This window comes from Takifugu flavidus, chromosome 19, assembly GCF_003711565.1.
Source record: "Takifugu flavidus isolate HTHZ2018 chromosome 19, ASM371156v2, whole genome shotgun sequence".
NCBI classification, from domain to species: domain Eukaryota; kingdom Metazoa; phylum Chordata; class Actinopteri; order Tetraodontiformes; family Tetraodontidae; genus Takifugu; species Takifugu flavidus.
In genome coordinates this window covers 5,010,761-5,032,245 of record NC_079538.1, presented here as the reverse complement: position 1 = coordinate 5,032,245, position 21,485 = coordinate 5,010,761, and the positions used below count along the sequence as shown (strand labels likewise).

The window sequence follows — 21,485 nt, the reverse complement described above, 5'->3', positions numbered from 1 at the left end:
TTGTCTCTAAGGTTTGATTTAGCCGCCCGCCACATACAGCAGCTAGCAAGAATGGCGGCCGTAAACGCTCCCCGATTGTGCCAAAGCAGAACCAAAGCTGCTGACTGCAACAGCACTTGTTGCCACGGACAAAAGCTGAATAATTCAACGTTTTTCTTCGCTCTCCCTAAAGCGGCTGACAGATCCCTGGTACGCTCTGTGTAAATAATTTAATGATTTGCCACCATGTGAGTCGTATCAAGCGTGCTGGCAGCGGGGGTTTCGGTCCGATACTCCGGCCCGGGGTGGATGATTCCCCTTCTGTAGCCGTCTCGGCTCTAGAAATGAGCTCTGACTCCGTTCTGTGGGCTTCGGCGTGCATAATAAGAAATCCCGGGAAAATGCAATAAAGGGAGATTTACAGTAACCGGCTGAGCCGCGCAGAAGTGCTGATCTGGCGCATTAGGGATCCGGTCCTGGCGGTCCAGAGGTAGCACCGGAGGGCAGGGGGGGGGGATTGTGTGTTTAAGTCTGTGGGACTTGCCCCCACCTGTTCGCACACATGCCCGCTTATACGTACAGGTGCCCAGGAGGGACACAAAGCCCTGAATTAGTACCAGTCCAGTCATGGTTTGTGTTGGGATGCACTTTTCCAGTTCCACTCCAGCTGCAGGACGGAGGGGCGGTGGTGAGTGACCCCCCCCCCCCCCCCCAAACACACACAGCTCGCCACCGCTGGAGCGAGACATGGACGATGCACCTTCTCCCTTTCATCAGCTCAGCAGCTTTAAAGTCATTTTCTTCCTCTCTCAGGGAGCCAAATGGAGACGAGGAGACGTCGATTCTCTCATCTCTTTGTCTGTCCCCTTTGATCTCCTCCGGCATGAATTCTCAATGCACGGAGAGGAAATCGGGATTATTTTTTCTTCTTCTCATCTTCCTCCGGAGCGTGGTTGATCATACTAAATTGACCAGTAATAGCTCCTAATGACCCCTGCATTTTACTCAAAGATACGGAAGGAACTACAACACGCACCCCCCGGCTATTATTGCTCATGATGCATTTTAATGAGGGATGAATAATTCAGCCGCCACTTGTGGCTGTAACGGAAACGCGCATCTGCGTGCGTGTTCGGGCTTTCAGGACAAAGGTTGGAGCGGCGCCGGCTCGTGTTGTCGTCTTCTGCAGCACCCACAGACAAACTGTTGTGATTTATCTGGCGTTCCCAGCACAGGGACACCCCCACCCCCCCCCCCCCCACCCTCTCACTGGAAAGGTTAAAGCATACAGCCTGGAGGCAGTACCACAAAGGTCAACAGGCAGTTTGGGAATGAGGGATGGGATGGAGGACAGGAAAAAGGGTGAAAACACACATTTCTACTCATCCATTAGGTTCTTCTTATCGCGGCCTCCCTGAGATCCCTCCAATGACACTGCGCCACGCGGACCGCCGACCTTGATGAAGACGCCTCTGGAGATTGGGGGGGTAGGTCCATTAACATGATGATGGGTAACAAAGGGAATGTGAGGGTCCATGGAGCAAAAGATGAGGTGTGAGTGTGTGTGTGTGTGTGTGGGGGGGGGCGATGTCTTCCACGAGTCAGATGTGTTGAGCCGATTAATTTGTTTTGGCTCTGGGGTTCTCAGGCCTGGGGGAGGAAGGTTTACACTGCGGCCCACCACTGCCCCCCAGTGGTGGGAAATGGGGACAGTCATGTTGGACCCACCCTCGTTATTCAGCTGAACTCGGCTCATGAAAATGGAGCAAAAAGGAAGGTGATGCGTTTAAATCACCCCCCCCCCCCCCCAGCCTTGTTTGTGGTAGGTGGTTTCTATTCATCCTGACGTGATTGAGGAACTTTGATGATTAAAGACAAAGGTGAGCACTCGTTCTTCAGCGAGAGAAACTCACAATAAAAGTTCAAATTCACTCCTGAAACTGTCCACAAAAAATAAAACAATAAAGGAAACACACAAGCAACTCCAGTAGGAAATTATACAAACTTTAATGCCAATATGTTTATTTTGCAATCAAGTAAAACATTGATATTTAAAAATCCAATCCAAAATTCACAGAAATAAAAAAGGCAGTACACTCGGGGGCTGAAATAATGAGTCATATGAACATAGAAAAAGAAAAACATCGTTCCCCATTTAAAAAGCAATCAGTGCTCGGCTCTCGACACCACCGGAGACTCCCCCAGGCTGTGGTGGGGACAGGAAAAACACAAAACTAGAAATGTGACTTTAATAGTCGCCAAAAGGGTGTATCGGCACTTCTGATGTGCCTTGGTGGGGTCGCCCCCCCGTAAGAGGTCCGGTGTCGTCGCCTCTGAAAGAACACGGAACGGTTCCGAGAACAGAAGAGAACCGCGGTTCCAGTATAAAAAGCCCAATTCTTTTGATTGTGATTAAAAACATCCGGTGCCACACGTGTGAATAAACCAGCTGGCTTCTCAACAACAGGACCAGCGGTTAGAGAGCGCCAACATCTGGGCAGATGTGCTCTGATCTACTTCCTGGTCTGCTCGTTATTGCCGAGTGTGACGGTCGCTGGTTCGGTCCACCTTTCTGGACACCACGTGCACACTTCAGATTGTCACTCTTACATGTAAGAATCCGAGGGGGGTCAGTTTTTGGAATTGTGCGATGTCATGGGGAGGGGGTTCCCTTAAAAATGGAACATTTCTTATACAAAAAAGATCATACAGTGAGTAACAAGTGATCACAACTGGTACCTGGACCAGTTTCTACTGGTCCAAACAATGCACTTATGGATATTTGATTCAACAATGCCACCCATGTTCAGTCTCCAGAGTCTTCCAGTTCACTTTTGAACCGATTTAAAACAGAGATTAACGCATCACCAAAGGTCCAGTGTGGATCGCCCTCTAGTGGCTGAAACATTGTTAAAGCTCTCCGAGCACCTCTGCCTGTCCAGATGTTCTGGAGGTACCCTGATTTAAAATGAGCTCCGGCTACTGAAACACTACAAAAGTGGCGGATTATAGCTGCCCGTTGACACCCAGTCAGTTTGTCCCCTCCAGGCTACTGTAGAGACATGACAAAGCAACATCTGGAGCCAGTCCAGAACTCCTACCGCTCAGTGAATGAAGTCCTGACGCTGGATGTGCGAAACACACACACTGGACCTTTAAATCGAAGAGAACGCAACGCTTGGATCGCGCCGTGCTGCAACAACACACAATATTTAGCTGCAGTAACACAACAAAGAGTCCTCTCAAGCTGACCAACCCTCCCCCTCCCCCCCCATGATTGTATTTGCAGTCTTGACTCGTGTCGTTGCTGCTGTGATGTATGAAGAGGTTAAAGGTCAGCTACAGAATGCAAACAGACGTGAACCGGGCTCTCCGATGAGGAGCTAAGACGGCCCGTAACGGGCGAGCGTTCGCCTCCGTTAACACCGGAGGAGAGAAAGGATGAAGCCCCGCATTAGCTTTAATTCCCAGTGAAGACGCTAATGGAGTTTAGGCGTAAGTGACGGCAGAAGCCGGCGCTCATTTGCATTTCCTTTTAGACAGGACAGTTTGGACCTGAATACGAGCCTCTGCATTAGTTCTAATGATTGCATGGATCAAAGCCACGTGGGCTTCTTTAGCATTAGCACGGGCTCGTTGTCCAACAGGCAGCCGCGAACGTAAAAACAAATCACTTCTAACTCGGGGGGCGTTATTCCCCCGCGTGCCAGATCCGCTTGGCTGCTTTGAATACTAAACGGGAAACATTCGAGATCCATCAGTAGTTACAGTGATTGGAGGAAAAGCGACTAAAAACAAGACTATCACTATTTACTGCTGTAAAAAGACACAGGCCCACTGCTCATAAAACTAAGGTCACATTAAAATCTCCCGCTCTTTGATCTTTTAAAAGATTATATTCATCTTAATAAACTTTTCTTTTTACAATGATGTCTCTGCAATGTCACCATGACTGTTAAATCTACCGATTTCAGATTACAAAACACACAAGGACACGACTGGTAGTTAAACTGGTTGTCAAAGGCCGTCCAGAAAATGAGCCTGCAAAGGTCAGAAGACCTGACGAGACGAGTCACTAGTGCGAAGTACAATCCCAGCATTCCTTCGTAGCTTAACTAACAATCTGAGGTAAACACACCGGCCACCTGCAGGGCACAAAGACACACACACACACCGGCTGGAATCCATCAAAGATTAAAAAAAAAAAAAGCTTTGAGGTTGTAGGACTGGACTCTTGTGCGTCACGTGACCAACAACTGCATGGAGGAGGTAGAAGGGACTGAGAAGAGGTCCGGAGTTTGTGGAGGAACAGATACGAGGTAGGTTTTTGCTGTAATTGAAAACAAAAAATAAAAGTTTGGCTAGGTAGAAGAAAAAAGCAACGGGGGTGGGGGGGTGGGGGAGGGTCTGTGGCAACGTGAGGGGGGATTCCTCACACCTCGGGAGAACAGTGACCTACAGTCAATCAGAGGAGCTCATAACAAAACACACCAAAAATATAAAGAAATGCAAATGTGTAACTCAAGAGGTAGTTGCTAACATCAGTGCGGCCGCGGGTCCCCTCGCCGTCGCTGAGCAGAGTTTTGTGGAGTCGGTCAGTGGATGATTCCCAAAAGAATGAAATGCACTTTTTTTTTGGTTAATTCCCTGAGAACAGTTCATCATCCTGAGAGGATTGTGTGGAAAATGTTAAAAAAATAGGTCATATAAAAGATGCCGGTCGTATAAAAATGCGGTTTGGTCGTTCGCTGTCCTGCTGCGTGGAGGAGATCCGGAGTTTTAATGCGCACATTCACAAAGCTGTACATTTCAAGGAAACAAAAACAAGCGGCGGTGGCGGCGGTGGCGCCCCCCCGCTCCGACAGAGGCAGCACTTCAGCAACTTTAAAGGCCTTCAGAAGCCAAACCCTGGTATAGAAATACACCAAAGCAGCTGAGAATTAAAAATTAAAAAAGAAAAAAAGATTATAACGTGATATCGCCATTGATTTGTCAGAACATTAAGATACGACTCCGAAGCCACGCGACGGGAACTTCAGGTGAGCTTTCTTTCACATTCAATATGGTCAGAGAAGAGTTGTTGTGCCACCAAAACACACTTGGGATTCTCTCTCTCTCTCTATGGGTGTGACGGCAGCAGCAGCACAGGGGGCATCGCCAACCCAAAGAGGAGCACGCGTGTCCTGCCCGGTGCACGGATGGAGGTTCTGTGAGATCCAGTTCAGAGGTAATAAGCAGCACTAAGAGCACAGTCCGACGCCACAAAGGCAGCCGTCGTGCTGGAGTCGCTAATTGGGTTCAACTTCTCAGGAGAAACACGTGAGCTTTAAAAAATGCTTGATTGGGATTAAAAGGGGCTAAATAGAGAGAGAGTAACAAGTTGTTGCAAACACCCACGCAGAATCCCATGTAATACCCAGTCCCCTGTGTAGAAGCTATTATATAAGCATTAATTAAAGGTAATAGAATTTTAATTAAATCTTGTCACTTTACATATATATTAATGACTTAAAACTATGATTTAAGCTTATTTCTCAACTAAATATGTAACAACCAAAAATGGAGGTTCAACTGTCACCGTTAATTTGAAACTAAGGCTGGCTTAGCACGATTACAGGAAGTCGTATCTAAATCTAACACCAAAAACTGGAGGTTAATAGCGTTGACTCGCACCCGGGGAAGAGGCCATTCAAGTGGCGAGCGTTGAAACGCACGCCCACGCAACGACACGCTGCTTTCAGGCGCCGGTCCACAGTCAGCCGGTTCTGCCCGTCTCATCAGCAGCTCGATGGTTTTCACAAAATAAAATAAAATCACTAAAAAGCTCGGCGAGCAAAGCTGGACTATCGCTTGGAGGTGCGGGTACATGTAGAGGCGAGCTACTGCGTGAGGAGATGCCTCGCACCGTTTTGGAGAGAGGAAAACCTCCATGTTGAGCATCTGCGGCTTGAAACCATTAAGAGTAAGTAGTAAAGCATTCAAATCAGCTGTCACAAAGTTCCATGAGGTAAAAATCAAAAACAAACAGGCATGAAAACAAGATTCATACCGTCATAACCAGCAGTGACTGGAACAGGAAACTGGGCACGGTCAAGGCTAGCAGGGGGGTGTGCACGTGGCTGCACCCCCGTTAGAGACGTGAAAATTTACAGAAGGAAAGAAAACAACCAAAGGATTTTTTTTTCCAGGTGTGAGGTAGATGAGGTGGGTGGGTGGGGCTTCAGGTGTCCTTGATTGACAGGAGAAACAAGAGTCAGAGGTTGGTGCTGAAAGGACTGCCCCCTGTGGGTCGTTTTCAGCATTTCCTCCACCTCTGGGTCCGGGGGCCTCGTGTGTGGGGCTCCTCTGGGGAGGAGGAGGACCCCTCCAGCGGAGAAGAGCCGGCGTGCTCCTCCTCCTCTGGAGAGTAGAGGTAGGGCGCAGTCCCTGGACCGAAGGCCGAGGTAGACGGGGGTTGGTCCTGAGAGCCGGGCGCCAGCGCCTTGTGGGGACACTGAGCCACCATGTGCGTGATGCTCTGGCAGTAGTGGCATTTCTTTGGCTGGGGGGGCAGTCCGCACTCCTTGGCATGGTGATCCAGCCCTCCACAGTTATAACAACTGCGGATGTGGGGGAAAATAAACAGACGTTCATGTATCGACCTTACCACTAGATGGCAGTATGATAGAGGATATGAAGCAGAGGGGCGGGCTGTGACGTGCCCAACTGCCCTGGGGTATTACATTTGACATGAAGGGTATGAAAAATATTAAAATGTGGGTCCATACAACAAAATTGGCGGTCTTTGATCAAGCTTTCATGCACACTGACTATTCAGGCTCTCGGTGAATTCAATTCATAGAACCGACGGGATTCCTGCGTCCTTGGAACGTATTAAAAATTGATTTATTTCTATGGCTCATGGTATGCAATGAAAGAACTCTTTCAGATACATTAAGGTATTACAGGTCCAATAACAGATTGGTGAGCTCAGCTCTGCTGCACAAGTGAATATGAGGAGAACGGGTTCAGCATTTATAGCCTGTCTTTTGTTATGACTCCCTTGCAAATGTAAGTGTTTCAACAGGAAACACGGATAAAAAAGGCCCGGTTGGAAAAGCACTGGGAAGGAATTGACCAGCTCACAGAGCAGCTGAGAAGGACGGATGAGAGCACGCCACGCTGTCTCCAATGCTCCCAACCTCTGAGGACAAAGACCTTGTCCCAACAGTGACCCCAGCTCATTTATCTCACATCACCTGAATTATTCAGCTGTGTAAGACAATCATACACCTATATACAGTTTCTCCTGATCAAATTAGCTCTTTTCTTCACACCTCAGAACCATGAAATTATACTGTAGGAGGAGCGAGAGGAGCATTAAGAAGCCAGAAGCTGACCTTGTTGAGTAGGTCGAGCCTTCAGTCCAGCCATTCCCTCCCATATTATATATGTACCCAGACTGTGTGGTGAATTATCTACTGCGTATAATTTAAAGAGGACATCCTCTTCTGCTTCAGGAACAAGATATGTTTAAGTCCCTCCATGAGACATTTAAATAATAATAAAAAAGGGCTCTGGCATTTTTCTACATTGAACACAAATTGCGGTGGGTTCTATACTGAAGTGCATATAAAGACCGTTCAAGCAGATTCTAACAAGCTGGAATATAGATTTTTTTTTTTTTTTTAAATGGCAGTCAATGGAAGGAAAAGGGCTGAATTCGATTCCTCATTATGGTGCACGATAACCATAGCAACAGGCCAACTATGATCTGAAAGGAGCCATCAATCTCACGTAGAGCATATGTTGAAAATACTACATGAAAGTTCAGTATCGTCCAATCAACAGTCATTTCAGATGAAGGACAAATGGCTCAATTTTTTTCCCTTTTATTTAAACTCACCGGTCTCCCTTTGGTTTGCGTTTCTGGAGTGGGATCTTCCCTTTAGGTCTCCTGTCACTGCCTGCACATGGTCCCCCACCAGGTCCCGTCACCCGCAGGGACTCCAGACCCTTCGAGGACTTCTTATACGTGAACTCCACCTGCTCTCCCTCCTTTAGGCTACGGAAACCTTCCATCACCAGTTTGCTCTGTTGGGAGGCAAAAAAAGGCAATTATCCACTGAGTGCTGGCGGATACTTTACAGCACAAGTCCGTATGTCAGTCAAAGGGACCCGGCTGCATCAGTCCACGTACGTGTTCGTGCTAGCTTCAGGGTCAAATGAGATCTGCCGTGTTTCAATGCAGCTGACTAAGAAGCAATCATGTGATAGAATCCATAAATGTGAGATTATTTAGGACCTGTGAATCATTAGGAATCATTGAATGATTAGCCAACGACTCAATTTCGCCCGTCTGAGATTCTGTCCAACAAAGCTCAGCGTTGACATGCGAGGGCTGCTGCAGCACTTTCTAAAGAGCAAGAAGAATGCTCCGAAACACTCTTCCCCTCTACAAAAGTACAACCATAAGATTCCTGTGGGTGTTGGTGATGCACGCGCGCAACATCCGGCAGCGCAAACGGCTGCTCCAAATACCGTGGAGCGAGTCTTCTGCAGCCCGGACCAACTGCCACCACAAGCTGCCCACGAGAGAGCGTTTATCTGGCGGGCGCCCTCGCTGCGCTGCCGTTATCTACGCCCCGCAGTCCCCACTTCCTATATCTTCTGTAGGCAGAGGAGGCCAACCTGCCCTGCAAGTCTCCTCTCTCTGCCATCAGTCTCTTTGGAATTTTGGTAGATACACGACCGACCGTTTGCTCCACGAGCTGTTGGCCGCGCGCAGCGGCAAACCTGGCGCCCACCTCATGCAAGTCGCAGCGAACCCCGCAGACCTCAGCATAGGTAAACACACCCACACGAGCTCGCGGCCAACCTGCTATACATCCCAGCCTAAAAATAACATCAGCTATCTGTAAATTCTGCACCTGCGTGTAGGAGACACAAAAGAAAGGAGCGAATGTGAAGGCAAAGAGGAGGGAGGGAGGGAGGGAGAGTGTGCTCAGCAGCATTTCTTTGCTGTAATGTCAGCGTCAACACTGAAATGGAAGGTTCTCTATAGGGGAGCCATTATGGGATATAAATGGACATGTAAAAGAGTTAAAAGGAAAAGATGTATGAAAGAACCCTCCCTCCAAACACCACAGCACTAAAACATGACAAAGAATATTGTGGACTAAGGGGATTAAGTAGTTTTAAATGGATTTTTAAAAAGGTAAGAAAATAGATGTCAAAAATATAAATACTGCAATTCATTTACATTCCGTCTTTATTTTTTTAACGCAGAAAAGATTAGACTATTTTAAATTGGTGTACAACACACAATCACAGTCAACGCTAAAAAATGAAAAATGTTTCAAAAGCAAGGATCAAGGCTGCAAAATTCCATTTGTTGGAAGTGAGAAACACCTCAGAGCAAAATGCACGGATCTTGTTCAATCCACTTTAGTTGCAGAGTGATCAGTAAAAAAGGCTGCAGTGCTGCAAATCCTGACACCCGAAAACCCAGAAATCTTTCCGCGTCAGCCGATATTCGATGGAAAATTCATTTCAAGAATGCCAAAGGATTGTTGCGCAGCATTAACACCTGCCAGATGATCTAAAATGAATGGATTTGAATTTTCCAAATATTCAGGGGGTGTTTTTAAACCCATGTGTGCTCAAGCATAAAACATACAATTATAAATAACATAAAAAGAATCATACAAGCAGCTAGAAACAATAAAAAGGGTTTCATACATTTTAACAACAGTGTTTTTGAATTAAAATAAATAGGGCCTTTCCCCTCTTTGTCATATTTGGGTCTTGTTCAACAGAAAACTAAATGGGTAGAAAATAAATCAGAACCAGCTGAAGGACTCGGTGAATAATGATGAATAATCATTTACTACCCCTCCACCATGTGACTCACATGCACTTCCTGTTCTTCCCCTTCCTTCATCTATGAGTCGCCCGTTTCTCGGGTTCAAAGTTGAGGCCTTAGTCACAGCCCCCCTCCCCATCACGGCCCACTATGTACCAATGTGGAACCAGAGATCATTTGGTCCATCAGGGTTTTATTCATGTAACATGTGGTTGCAACATCTCAGTGGCTCCACAATTACGTAATAAAAGCAGTGTGTCCTCACAGCCCGTGCATGCACATTTCTTTTTTTTTTTGGGGGGGGGGGGGGGGTCTTTCGCGGCTGCCTGACCCGTTTCAATTTACACACCGAGGTCAGGAAAGGGTAGAGTCGGGAAAAGGGAAGGAGGCAGCATCAGAGCGAGAGTGAGAGAGCGAGCGAGCGAGAGGGCGAAAACAAAATGGAGGAGTGGCCTTGCGTGGAGAAAGGAAGGGGGGGTTCGTATGAAGGAGGAGGATCGGGAGGTGGAGGGGCGTTCATGGAAATGCCTCCAGCATTCTGTTCAGCTCCAATGGAGGAGCAACTGCCGATCAGTGGTTGGACCTGGGGGGGAAGCTCAGGAACAAAACCCCCATTTGATCAGGAGCCCCACAGGTCACCAGTAGAAATGTGAGGGTCACTGGTAGAACCATCCCAGAACCACCTACTGCCTGCTTTAAGAAGGACCACACCAAGTCCAACTGCAGCTAAAGTCTGCATTAACTGGCACCAACGTCCGCTAAAACAGCTCAAATCTGCCAACAAGCTTCCGATATGTAATAAATACCTTCTCGTAGCTCTGTGCGAGAGAGTGTGTGTGTGTGTGTGTGTGTGTGTGTAGGAAGGAGCTCGCGATCAATAATGTATCCTAGGTAGAAATAGACCTTTTCATCAGCCTTTCCCACGTCATCACCCGGACAAACAATCAATACAGGAAGCTATCGCGAGGGGATGGTGGGGGAGAGGACATCCAACGTCCTTCAACCAGCCTCGCTCTGTGGCAACCACAAGCTAATTATGGGATGCTTTCAATCAAAGGTGGTCCACACAGAGCCCTGCGCTCCATCCTTTTGTAGTGAAAGAAGAAGCTGGGTTTGTGTGTCACTGAATGTGACCGAGACGGCGCTTGCTAGAGGTTAAGCTACACGGACGCTCGTGGTCCATATCAGCAGATAGAACCCAACAGGGTGGAAACCAGTGGTGAAAGAGAAGCCTCAGCACCTGCCAAACTCTGCCCAATCCCCCGCTAACCGAGACGTTTCACAGTGAGTTCAATAATCTGACCAGTTTCATTATCTCAATGGCGCTGCAATAGAATCCGAGATGGAAACTGGGATTCTCTTAATACCCGAGTGTGAAGCAGAACTGCAGCTAATTCAAACCCGTTTGACTGGTGTTCTTCATTTAACCATCAAAATTTAAACCATCAAAATGATCTGTTACTTTGCCAAATTCTATGAAGAGTATACGTTCACTTTCAGTAAAGTTTTGCTCCTCCATTTCTAAAATATTTACCTGTCCAACTTTAAGAACCATTTAAGTATTTATTAAATAGAAAATGTTTTGGTGGGGGTTTTTTTTTTTTTTTTTTTTTTACAATAGTTCCTGAAAATTCTTTTTTCAAAAAAGAATGAATAGATTTAAAATAGCCATTAAAAGCCCTTCATCGATTTAAATTCCAGAAATGACACAAATAAAATATCAAATTCTCAAGAGCGCTGAAAAAGAAAAAAACCCAAACCTCTTCCAAGCAGCAAAACACCCAAACATTTCTCACTTGTGCCTCTTTTAAAAAGAGGACCAGACCAATAACCGGCCGACTGAAACATATCTGACACCACAGGCTTTTGTTTTAACGTTCACGGCGGCTCATCTTTAACCCCGGGCTGCCTCCCCCTCCCTGATCACCACCGCTGTGTGTTTTCAGCTCGGCAGGAAGTCACATGACCAGGCTTTCTTCTTCTTTTCGCATTTTCTGGTGTGCAGAAGAAATGGGTGGGCTTGGTGAAGGAGGTTCAGGGTGGGGTGGGGGTGGGGGTGGGGAGGTGTTGCAGGAGAGACAAAGCCAGATACTGGCTATCTGAAGGCAGAGATGGGTGGGGCCTGCATGCCAAACGGTGACACGGACCAGAGGTTAATCTCACTAGGGGCCCACTTTAACCTCACTACACAAAACACACACCCTCCTTTGAGCACACACTCGTACTCACCAAGAAGGGGGAGAAATTACAGTCTTAAAACAGACAATCTGGCTGGCAGGACGTAGGAGCCGCACGTGTGCATGTACGGGGGCTCCAGAACTGGTCAACATTTCATAGTGACAAACGGCAACAGCAACCCCCCCCCCACACACACACACACACACACCTCCCCGCCTTTTTGTCTTTAAAGCAATTCCTCTTTTTAAAGAGTAGCAAGGGACCACCCTAGTGTCCCTTCAGGAGCTGCACCAGCACACAAGAGCACGTGCACGCATGCACGTGCACATACACACACACAGTCCAGGTATATGGGTTGACAGACAGATAATGAAAGTGCAATATGAAATCACTAAGCAGCAGAGGGGTACTATGGTGCGTAAAACAGCCTACACACACACACACACACACACACACACACACACACACACACACACACACACACACACACACACACACACACACACACACACACACACACACACCTTCTAGAAGGAAGTGATCAAATAAAGAGGCTTCCCAGGAAGAGACCCTCCTGTTGATTCCTCCCCCCCCACACACACACACCACACACACACACACACCCCTCCTGCTCCTAACGTCGCTCACTTCTGATTTCCTTGACTACTGAGAGCCCCCCCAGCCCTCCTCGCTCCTCCTCTCTGGCCTGTCCTCCTCATGCTCTCCTCTACATCGCTCCTTCCTCTTTCTGGTACCAACACAACATGTTGTTCCTTTCCAGGGTGCAGAGATTGGAGAGCGCTCCTTCACCATCGACCGGTTTCTTATTTATTATTATGCTTTATTCCAGCTGGTTCGTAAGGACCAAAATGAAGGGAAAAAAGGCCCAAGTGGCTTCAGGCTGAAGACAGGAACGGAATAGTTCAACCAAGCCAGCTGCTGTTTTTGCTCTTTATGGGCTACACTTTGAAAACATAAAAATGTTTGTTCCTTAATATTGATGGACTGACAACTATACTGTAGAGCATTATAGTTCAGCGGGACTATTACAGATGTGATGTGGATGTACACACTTTATGCACATTTCAAATTATTTAGGTGAAATTCAGCTTTCTTTTTTTTTTTTTTTGCACAGAAAATAATCGGAAAAAGATTCCAGTACGCTGAACATTGAATCAGGCCCTGGGATTCTGTGGAGGGCCTTGAGACAATTTTGATTGTAGAAATAATTAGAAATAAAGACGATTTGATTTGTCATTTGATGGTAAACTCTGTGGAATTAACGGCTTAGCTTTTGTTGTAAAAATCACAACTGTGCAATCAAAAGTGTTAAGCAAAAAATCAATAGAAATCAAAATGTTGCAATATAATAACTTATTAAATGTTCCTTAGAATTAAAAAAAATTATGCAAACTGTTTGCCAAAAATGGAATAGTGTCATATTTGAAAATGTTCCGTTTTAGCTATGGTCCATGATTCCAACACTGTTAAATTACTCCTGACATCTGACCCGGAATCTCCCCCAGCCTGCTCCGTACAGCAGACACTTCAAAGGGCAAGATAGAAAGTGTCTATTATAGCCTCCCAGGGAATAATAATGCTATTTCAAAGGTCGACACAGTGGGAAAACATTTCCTGCATCTAAAACAGTCAGACGGCCTGAAAACATCATTCTGCATCCTGATAAAACCTCACATGGCCACAAATCTGGCCGTTACGGAAGAGCGGGAAGAAGAAAGGAAGCGATAAAGTAAAACCATAAGAACTTCTATTTGCAGTTTTCCAGGAGTCATGTGGGGAAAGCGAACATGTTGAAGAAGGTGCCACATCGGGGGGGTGGCAGCACTGAGCTCTGGGGTGCTTCTCTCAGGAGGGACAGGGAAGATGGAGGAACCGGAGTCTGCAAAAGACTTGACTGGGGCAGAGGTTCACCTTCCAACAGGACAATGACCCTGAACATCAAGCCAAAGCCAGGATCTCGATCTAACCCAGAACCCGTGGCAAGATCCGAAGACTGCCGTCACAAACACCGTGCATCCAATCTGGCTGAGCTGGAGCCGCTTTGCAAAGGAAAATGGGCACAAATTCCGGTTTCTAGGTGTGAAACACTGGGACAAACCACCTCATTTTTAAGTTTGGAAGTTCACAGACTTCTGTCCTTGTAGGTTTTAGTTTGTCTTTTTTTTTTTAACTGTGTAGGATTTTCTTCATAATTTAAAAACTGTTGGTCTTTCACATAAAATTCCAATAAAAATCTATTTATGATTGTGGGAAACAATGTGGCGAAGGTCGAAGGTGGGAATACCTTTGCCAGCCACCCCAGACCCCAGGTGTGCGTGCACGTCGGAGCCATTTCAAACGTGCACGTCGGAGCCATTTCAAACTGCGTGATGTTACAAAAGCAACAGCAGACAACAGCCCGTTCTCCTCAAAGGCACCAGCCCAGACCGGTGCGGGACACTTCACATGACAGCTGCTGTCCAAGCTGAAACGAACGTGGCACATCCACACGACATGTCCTCCCCTTCCTTTGCATTGCAGAGGCAGGGAGGCAGGGAGGGGGGGGTGAGCTGGACGCATGTGGCCCACAGAGGAAACCTGGCGTTCCTTCCCCCCACTGACTGCAGGCAGGCGATACAAAACACCCGGATGACACTCTGTAATCAGTGTTTGGAGAATAGCGAAGTCACCAAGTCGCACATCGGCCTTGGATTTCAGCCCCCCGCGTCTCCTCCCGTGCAAACATTTATTTATCTGCTTTTTGTCCGATTCCAGCTTCAACTTACTTGGTGGACGAAAACATCCAGAGGTGGATCGACGGGGCTTCCTTCGCTGTTCGTCATTGAAATGAATCCGAAGCCCATCCGGACGTTGAACCACTTGCAGAAGCCCGATCCGGACAGGATCTGAGGTCGACGTTGGTCCTCCCGCTCGGCGGACGTGGCGGGGTTTTCTCCGCCACCTTTACCCGGCCCTCCTGCAACAGGGACACGGAGTCAGACCGGGGATCCGGAGGGGGCACGGGGAGAAGAAGAGGATTGCTAGCGTGTTGTTTGAACCCCCTTCCCTCGGTAAAGTTCAGGGCCGGTGCACATTTTCTGCACCCGCCTCTCACCAACACGGGAACGCGTGGCGAGACGACCCGGCGTGCATCGGCGTAAACAGCCCCCCCCTCCCCAAAGGAAAAAGTTGTTTGTTACGGTGACAGATGAACGCGGCCGATTGGTGCACGGGCCTGCGCAACTTGCGAGGGGGGTTCACCCCTCTCACCCCCTCCCCCCCCCCTCCCCCCAACATCGTGCATCTACAGCACGTCGTGGAGTTGTAAGCTACTGGATCTGGAGGGCAGGTGTAGCCTGCCCCCCCCCGCCAGCCCCGAGAAGTCAGTCCAACAAACACAAACCACCCCACGGTGCAAAAGGGAGCGACACATCGTTACATGTGCTTCTCTTTTTGGTTTTCTTCTTTTTTTTAGAAAAGAAAGGTCGGGAACAACAACCACGGTGCACCTTGCCCCCCTCCCCGGCGCCCTCCTTCCCAAACCGGTTCCTCTCTTTCCTCAGTCGAGGGGAGAGAGCGTGGAAACAAAATAGAGAAAAAAAGAAATGCAGAATAACCTTCGGCCATGTTTCCCCGCGGACCCTCTGCGCCCAAGTTGCGATAGAGAAGCTTCCTCTGCGAAAACGGGCTGCGCCAGTCACCATTAATCCGACATCCTCGATCCCGTCGCTGCCTAGTTCCGCTCGCATGGTACGGCGTGCGTCCTGCCTTTTGATTTCTCTCTCATGTCTCTCTGCCTTCCCTCCAGTCCTTTCCTCCCTCTCGCCACCTCTGTACTGCTCCCTCTCTCTCTCTCGCTCTCTCTCTCTCTCCCTTCTTCCCTGCCTCTCTCTCTCATTCGCTCTCATTCGCTCGCGAGCTGGCTGTGCCCGTTCCCGTAGTGAGAACACGTGACTTTGTCAATTACGCGCTTTCTCGCCGCTAATTTATGCCCCTGCGATTCCGCGGAAGGTCCCCGCGCTCGCCCTCGTGACCTCTCGCGGCGCGCGCACCGTCACACGCGGCGAGCGTCGCGTCGGTTCCGTCGCGGTTCTAATGGCGGAGGTGTTCGGGGGGGGGGGGGGAGTCCATCACAAAGAGCTGGTGAGGAGCTCCACGAGGCCCATTACAGCCCGAGATGAGATTAGATGGGATTCGATTAAATTTTAATGGTTCCTCGGTGGCTAATTGGTGTCGTCATGGCAGCGGGAACAACAAAACACACGGAAACAGACGGATTGGGCTTTTTACGGCGCGTGTTCGTCCGCCCAATTCACGTCTGCATGACAGTTGTGACACATTGTTATCATGTGACCGTCGCAAAATAGAACCTCTGACCAGATATATATGACTCAATGAGACGCGGAATTATTGCGTCACTAAAACATGGAGACATACAGATCCTTGTTTCAGTTCAATAAACATTTATGATTTATGCCCCCCCCCCCCCCCAAAAAAAAAGAAAGTAGCGAAAATGAAATAAGGAAAGTGAGCTTGTCCTCACTTTTCTTACACACACGAGTTGTTTTTGAGCTCATGTTTCCAACGTAGGAGCAGTTACCTCCCAGCATCATCGTGGGCACCCGAGGAAAGCTGAACTCACAGCTTTGGAATGTGGCTGCAAAACCCAGAAAAACAAACCTAAAAAAATGATGCGTTTGGTCGTCTGATGGTCGTGCATGAAGCCCATCAGCTGGATGCTTTTTTAGCTCTTTGGAGGCTGAATCAGATAAAATAAAAATGGTGCAGCGGTAGTTTGTTGCTCTAAATGAGAACCAGGTTTTGGTTTGTAGGGGTTTTGTTCTTTTGTTGCTTTGTTTTATTTATTTATTTATTTATTAAAGTGAGATAATAGTCTCACAAAAATAAAAAAAAATTGCACAATCAAGTGCAAGTTCTGCTCAACATTTTATAAACACTTGCCAGAGACTTGGTCACAAAGCTGCAGAGCAGATCAATAACCAAACACATGTCCAGCTCTATTGGGATGTTTCTCAGGGGGTTATTCCCAGCTAGGAGCAAAGAGGGAAAACACATTGAGGAATGAAACAACAAACCCATCTCCACCCACCGGAGCTAAAGAGCCCACCCTTTGGAATTCATGAGCCTTACCCCTACCCCCAAACCCGCCGTCCCAGCCCCCACACACACAAAAAGGGCCATGTTTTTGAAGATGCTGAGAGGCGTCACCTAGAATGGCCACAGAATTACAGCTAGTTTGGATGTTGGTGTCAGATCTTATACACTCACTCATGTCCTGACGTGAGCTTTCTGACCATCCCATAAAATACACACACACACACACACACACACACACACACTGAGCAGCTCACCGAGGGCTGAGATTGGTCTCTTGTTTAGGGCGCAATGCGAATAAGCAAGGATTAAATGGAAATAAAAATCAATCTGATTTTTTAAATCCATCTCTAAGATTTTTTTTTTTCATGTAAAATCAAGACACCAAAAAATGATGTTGATGCCACAGAGTAAAAACATTTTAAGCACGCCAACGTTTTCTGTTTTTCTCTTTTTTTAAACAGACTAAATTTTAGGGTAGAAACAGCACTTTTAAAATTATTTTCAAGTTTGCAGAACGGAATTCTCTTTTCGGCCCCCTGTCTTCATCTGCAGATAAATATTCAGACGCTGGCAAATATCAAAGTCACTTTCCTTCCCAAACTTTTGATGCATATTTTTACAGAAATGGGAAGTTTGCATTTTTCTCCACATCACTTGTTCTGCGACCATGAAAACAAAACCAGTAACCTGCTGCCTTTTCATTCTTTTCTGTGAGAATCCAACCCGCAAAAGTTAGACAAGGTTCTAAAGTTGTTTTTCTTATGAAGGAAAATCATCTCATCCCTCATTCGATATAAGGTGTATCAAATGAATTCAAAGTTAAACTAAGTTTATATTTTATGTCTTATTATACTTTAAATCCAAAAAGTTACAATAGCCATGTTTATTATTATATTTGGTTGGTTATTTGGATTAATATGGAACAAAATGAGCTCTGAACTATGAGTAGATAATTTATGTATTTATGATATAATAAAAACAGGTAAAAATAAGTGTCTATGAATTTATTTTTTAGGTTTATTAACATATTCATTTGTACAAAACAAAACAAAATAAACCAATCATGCTATTTTCACCAGCCCCTTCGTACATAAGGGAAACGTGGACTTATAAGAGACTAAAAAATAAAAACCACCTAAATTATCATGAGAATAACCGCTGATGGTGCCCCCCCACTAAAAGTCCTGCATCATTCCTTATCGCGTGTGCATATTTTTCTACACATGTATTTTTTTTAAATACAATCACACCCTTCAAATTCGCTGCAGTTCTTAAACTGCAGTCGCTCGGGGTTGAAATCAGCTCATCTGATCAGATTCATTGGTCAAAATCAAAGACTTCTGGTGGCGTCAGCACGTGAGCACAAGGAAAGCTCTCGAGCTGTTGGAGAGCAGGACTTTGGTCTCTGTCACCCCAGCTAACCCCACCCAACCCCCACTCCTCACCCTGTCGACTCCCAGAGGAAATTTGCCTTTACCCTGTCAATGTAGTTCAAAGGGTTCACTGCGTTTGTGTCTCTCTTTTCTTTCCTAGGACTTATATTTTTTTGTGCTTCACTTCATGCATTCCAGCCACCAGACACTTCACTTCATATACTCTTTAGTAGGAAGTGTGAATAATGTGGGTAAAACTTGCCATCAACTCGACAGAGCTGTTCAGTTTTATGAAACAAGCATGTAGAAAGCTTCAGATGCAAAAAAGCGAATTATCCTTAATTATTCAGTTTTAATTCTAAACACAGGCCCATCAGGTAGAAATCTTAGTTCCACTTCGTTTAAGATTTTTTTTGTACTGCAAAAAAATCATTCAAAGTGTTTTGATCTTTTTTTCAGGTTCTTCCTTCAACTTTTGCTCAGATTTCGTTGAGAAATATTTTGAAATAACGAAAAATCTGACAAAAGCTGCATGGAAAAGCTGCACATGGGAGAAAACAAGTGAAACAAAAATCTCCTGCAGGACTTGCAGCTCACTTGATCTCAAAGACAGAACACGCTGAACTATCTATTCAAAATCAGATGAATTTGTGTTTGTGATTGATGGTCTGACAAAAAAATGACGTTCTACCCCGAATATTTTTAACAACCCGAAAACTCTTAAAAACGATTTCTTGTCTCCAGGAAGACCGCGTCTGCTTCAGTGCCAGGACGGCAAAGACAAAAGGAAAAGGTTTAAACTCAGTTTACCGCCACTATGTTTGGTCTAAACGGATTTCCAAGCCGAAAGTCCTGCTCAAAGGGGGAGTAAACAAGGTGGGAATGACTGAATGAACTAGTGACGTCAGAGGGAGCGGGTGGAGAAGACGCGGCTCTGAAGCCGGAGCGCAAAAACTGCGCACAATGGGGCAATTTTGCTTCTCAACTTTTCCGATTTAAACATTTATACGTGTTGTATTTTACGGAGAGTCTAAGGGTCAGTTAAACGTCGGCTCAAACTTTAAACAACCAACTATTTTCTTTGATATTATAAGAACCAGTGGGAAAATGTTCCCAACCGGAACGATTCTTTCTTTTTACCGCAACATGTTTTGCCCCAGTTTAAGGAGTTTTAAGGTGCTCATGCCGTGTTCCTTTTGTGTCTTGTTTGTGCCATTGCTTTTTTGTTGTCGCGCATTCAGTGCGCCCGCGTTTGCGCTAAATTATGCGCCATATTAGCGTTATTTCGAGCGATAAAAGCCGATCTTGTCAAATAAGTAATCTGGGGTCACTGGAGACACTCAAACCTTTCTGCGCACATGTTTTCTTAGCTGTGACTCTATAGATATTTTGCGGGAGTTAAAAAAAAGTGGCTCACCTGTCTGAGAGGGAGCAGACATCCTCCGTTTCCCCCTCCGTTCTAAATCGAATGAGGCGGCACAGGCGGATCAATCCCCGGGATTTCTCTGATACAGGAGGGATGACGAGTTCTGTCCAAGCTCCAGTTTGAATTACTGGCTCAGGCTGATTCCGACCGGATGAATGAAGCCGAGTGGCCGACTGGAATCAAAGACACTTTCCATGAATGAATATTTTATCGTGGCACCGTAACACAAGATGCGCCGGGGCCAACTGGATTTGTCTCTAAAGTCAACCATCAGATTGCTGAACAGTCCAAGAGGATGAAGAATGCTCTTTATACTGACTCCTGCTTCGGGGCCCTTTTCTGCGCCTCACCATTCTGCATTTTTAGTCTTCGAGGACAGTTTTTAGCTAAGAAAGTGTAAAAATGTAGTGCTGCTGAGTTCGGACCTGCATTCTTCGAGCTTCATGATAACTCTTCAAACCATGTGGCAACGACGGCCTCCCCCATCATTCTCACAGCCTACCCCCACCTCTTACTCCCGTGGATAAAGATCCATAGCTCACATCCCCCACCCAGCTTGTTCACGTTCACTATTACTGTGACTATTAATCCAAGAACATGTCGGCCAACACTACTTAATGCGCATTAATGTGTGGCCATATACACTGAAGAACTGGGAATATCATTCCTCAAAATAGAATATTCAAAGGAGACGAGGGGGGGAAAAAACAAAACAAAAAAAAAACGACGCCCAACCTGAAAACTCTGATCAGACATCCGATTTTCACCGGAGCTTTAATAGCGCCACCCATCGGTTCACTCCGGATCTTCACCTGCACGGTTCGGCATCCAGCGGCAGAACTAGTACCACTGACAGATAGATATTTATTACTATGTGCGGTCTGTACACTATTGTGTACCATTGAGTACAGTGTTTTATTTTTACATTATAGGAGGAAAAAACCTTATCCATTGCAGCTCAATTATCTGAAACGCACTCATTAAACTAATCAAAAAGAATAAAACCGGAAAGTAAACAACAAAAACTACAAGGTAAAAAGTAAAAACTAATGGTCCACAAGGGTTCTGTTTCCAAGCTCTGCTCTCAGTGAGTTCAGAACTGAAGAAACCCTCTGGAGAGAAGACGAAACGTCTTCAAGAGTAAAAAGCAAAGCAGAACCTTTTTCAGAACCCAAGACTCATCTCTTATCTTTAAACCTCTGGCATCCTTGCAGGTTTACTAAGACCAGGGATTTTTTTCTTAATCGAAATTTTTATTTCTTTTCTTTAATCGGTACTTTATAGGGGTCAGAAAACACATATATATGAAATAATTACATTAAAATAAGAAAATAGTTTACATTATCTGCGAATGCAAATTTGAAATTGTTACGGCCGTTGTACTTAAATATGGTAGTTTTGCTATATCTAATTATGTAATAATTACGGACTAGTTATCAAAAGTAGCCAGTAAATTGAACTTCCGCTGAGCTGACATCCTATTTCCGGTCGGCGCTTTATTTCTTAATTCGTCATGCAGCTTTACGTTTACTGTGTGTTTCATTGTTTATAAAATGGGTTATATGCT

The 21,485-nt window shown here is 46.1% G+C and overlaps 1 protein-coding gene and 1 long non-coding RNA gene across 2 annotated transcripts; one reads left to right on the top strand and one right to left on the bottom strand.

Moving 5' to 3' along the window:
* Window positions 1-1,967: 1,967 nt before the first annotated feature.
* Window positions 1,968-15,958, bottom strand: lin28b (lin-28 homolog B (C. elegans)). Its single transcript, XM_057016219.1, has 4 exons — window positions 15,619-15,958; window positions 14,788-14,978; window positions 7,865-8,052; window positions 1,968-6,578 (listed from the first exon to the last, which is right to left on the bottom strand). Exons 1-4 carry the CDS (start codon window positions 15,626-15,628, stop codon window positions 6,275-6,277), a joined length of 693 nt encoding a protein of 230 aa, XP_056872199.1. The 5' UTR covers window positions 15,629-15,958; the 3' UTR covers window positions 1,968-6,274.
* Window positions 8,278-13,433, top strand: LOC130515752 (uncharacterized). The gene is made up of 2 exons (XR_008947252.1): window positions 8,278-8,805; window positions 12,852-13,433. It is a non-coding gene; the product is annotated as an uncharacterized LOC130515752 (long non-coding RNA).
* Window positions 15,959-21,485: the final 5,527 nt, after the last annotated feature.

Bases quoted from the DNA above. Each gene is read 5' to 3' on its own strand.
- lin28b (XM_057016219.1), bottom strand. The intron at 8,053-14,787 runs GTAAGTTGAAGC...GCCTCCCAACAG, and splicing joins TGGATGTTTTCGTCCACCAA to AGCAAACTGGTGATGGAAGG. The intron at 6,579-7,864 runs GTGAGTTTAAAT...CCACATCCGCAG, and splicing joins CGCAAACCAAAGGGAGACCG to TTGTTATAACTGTGGAGGGC.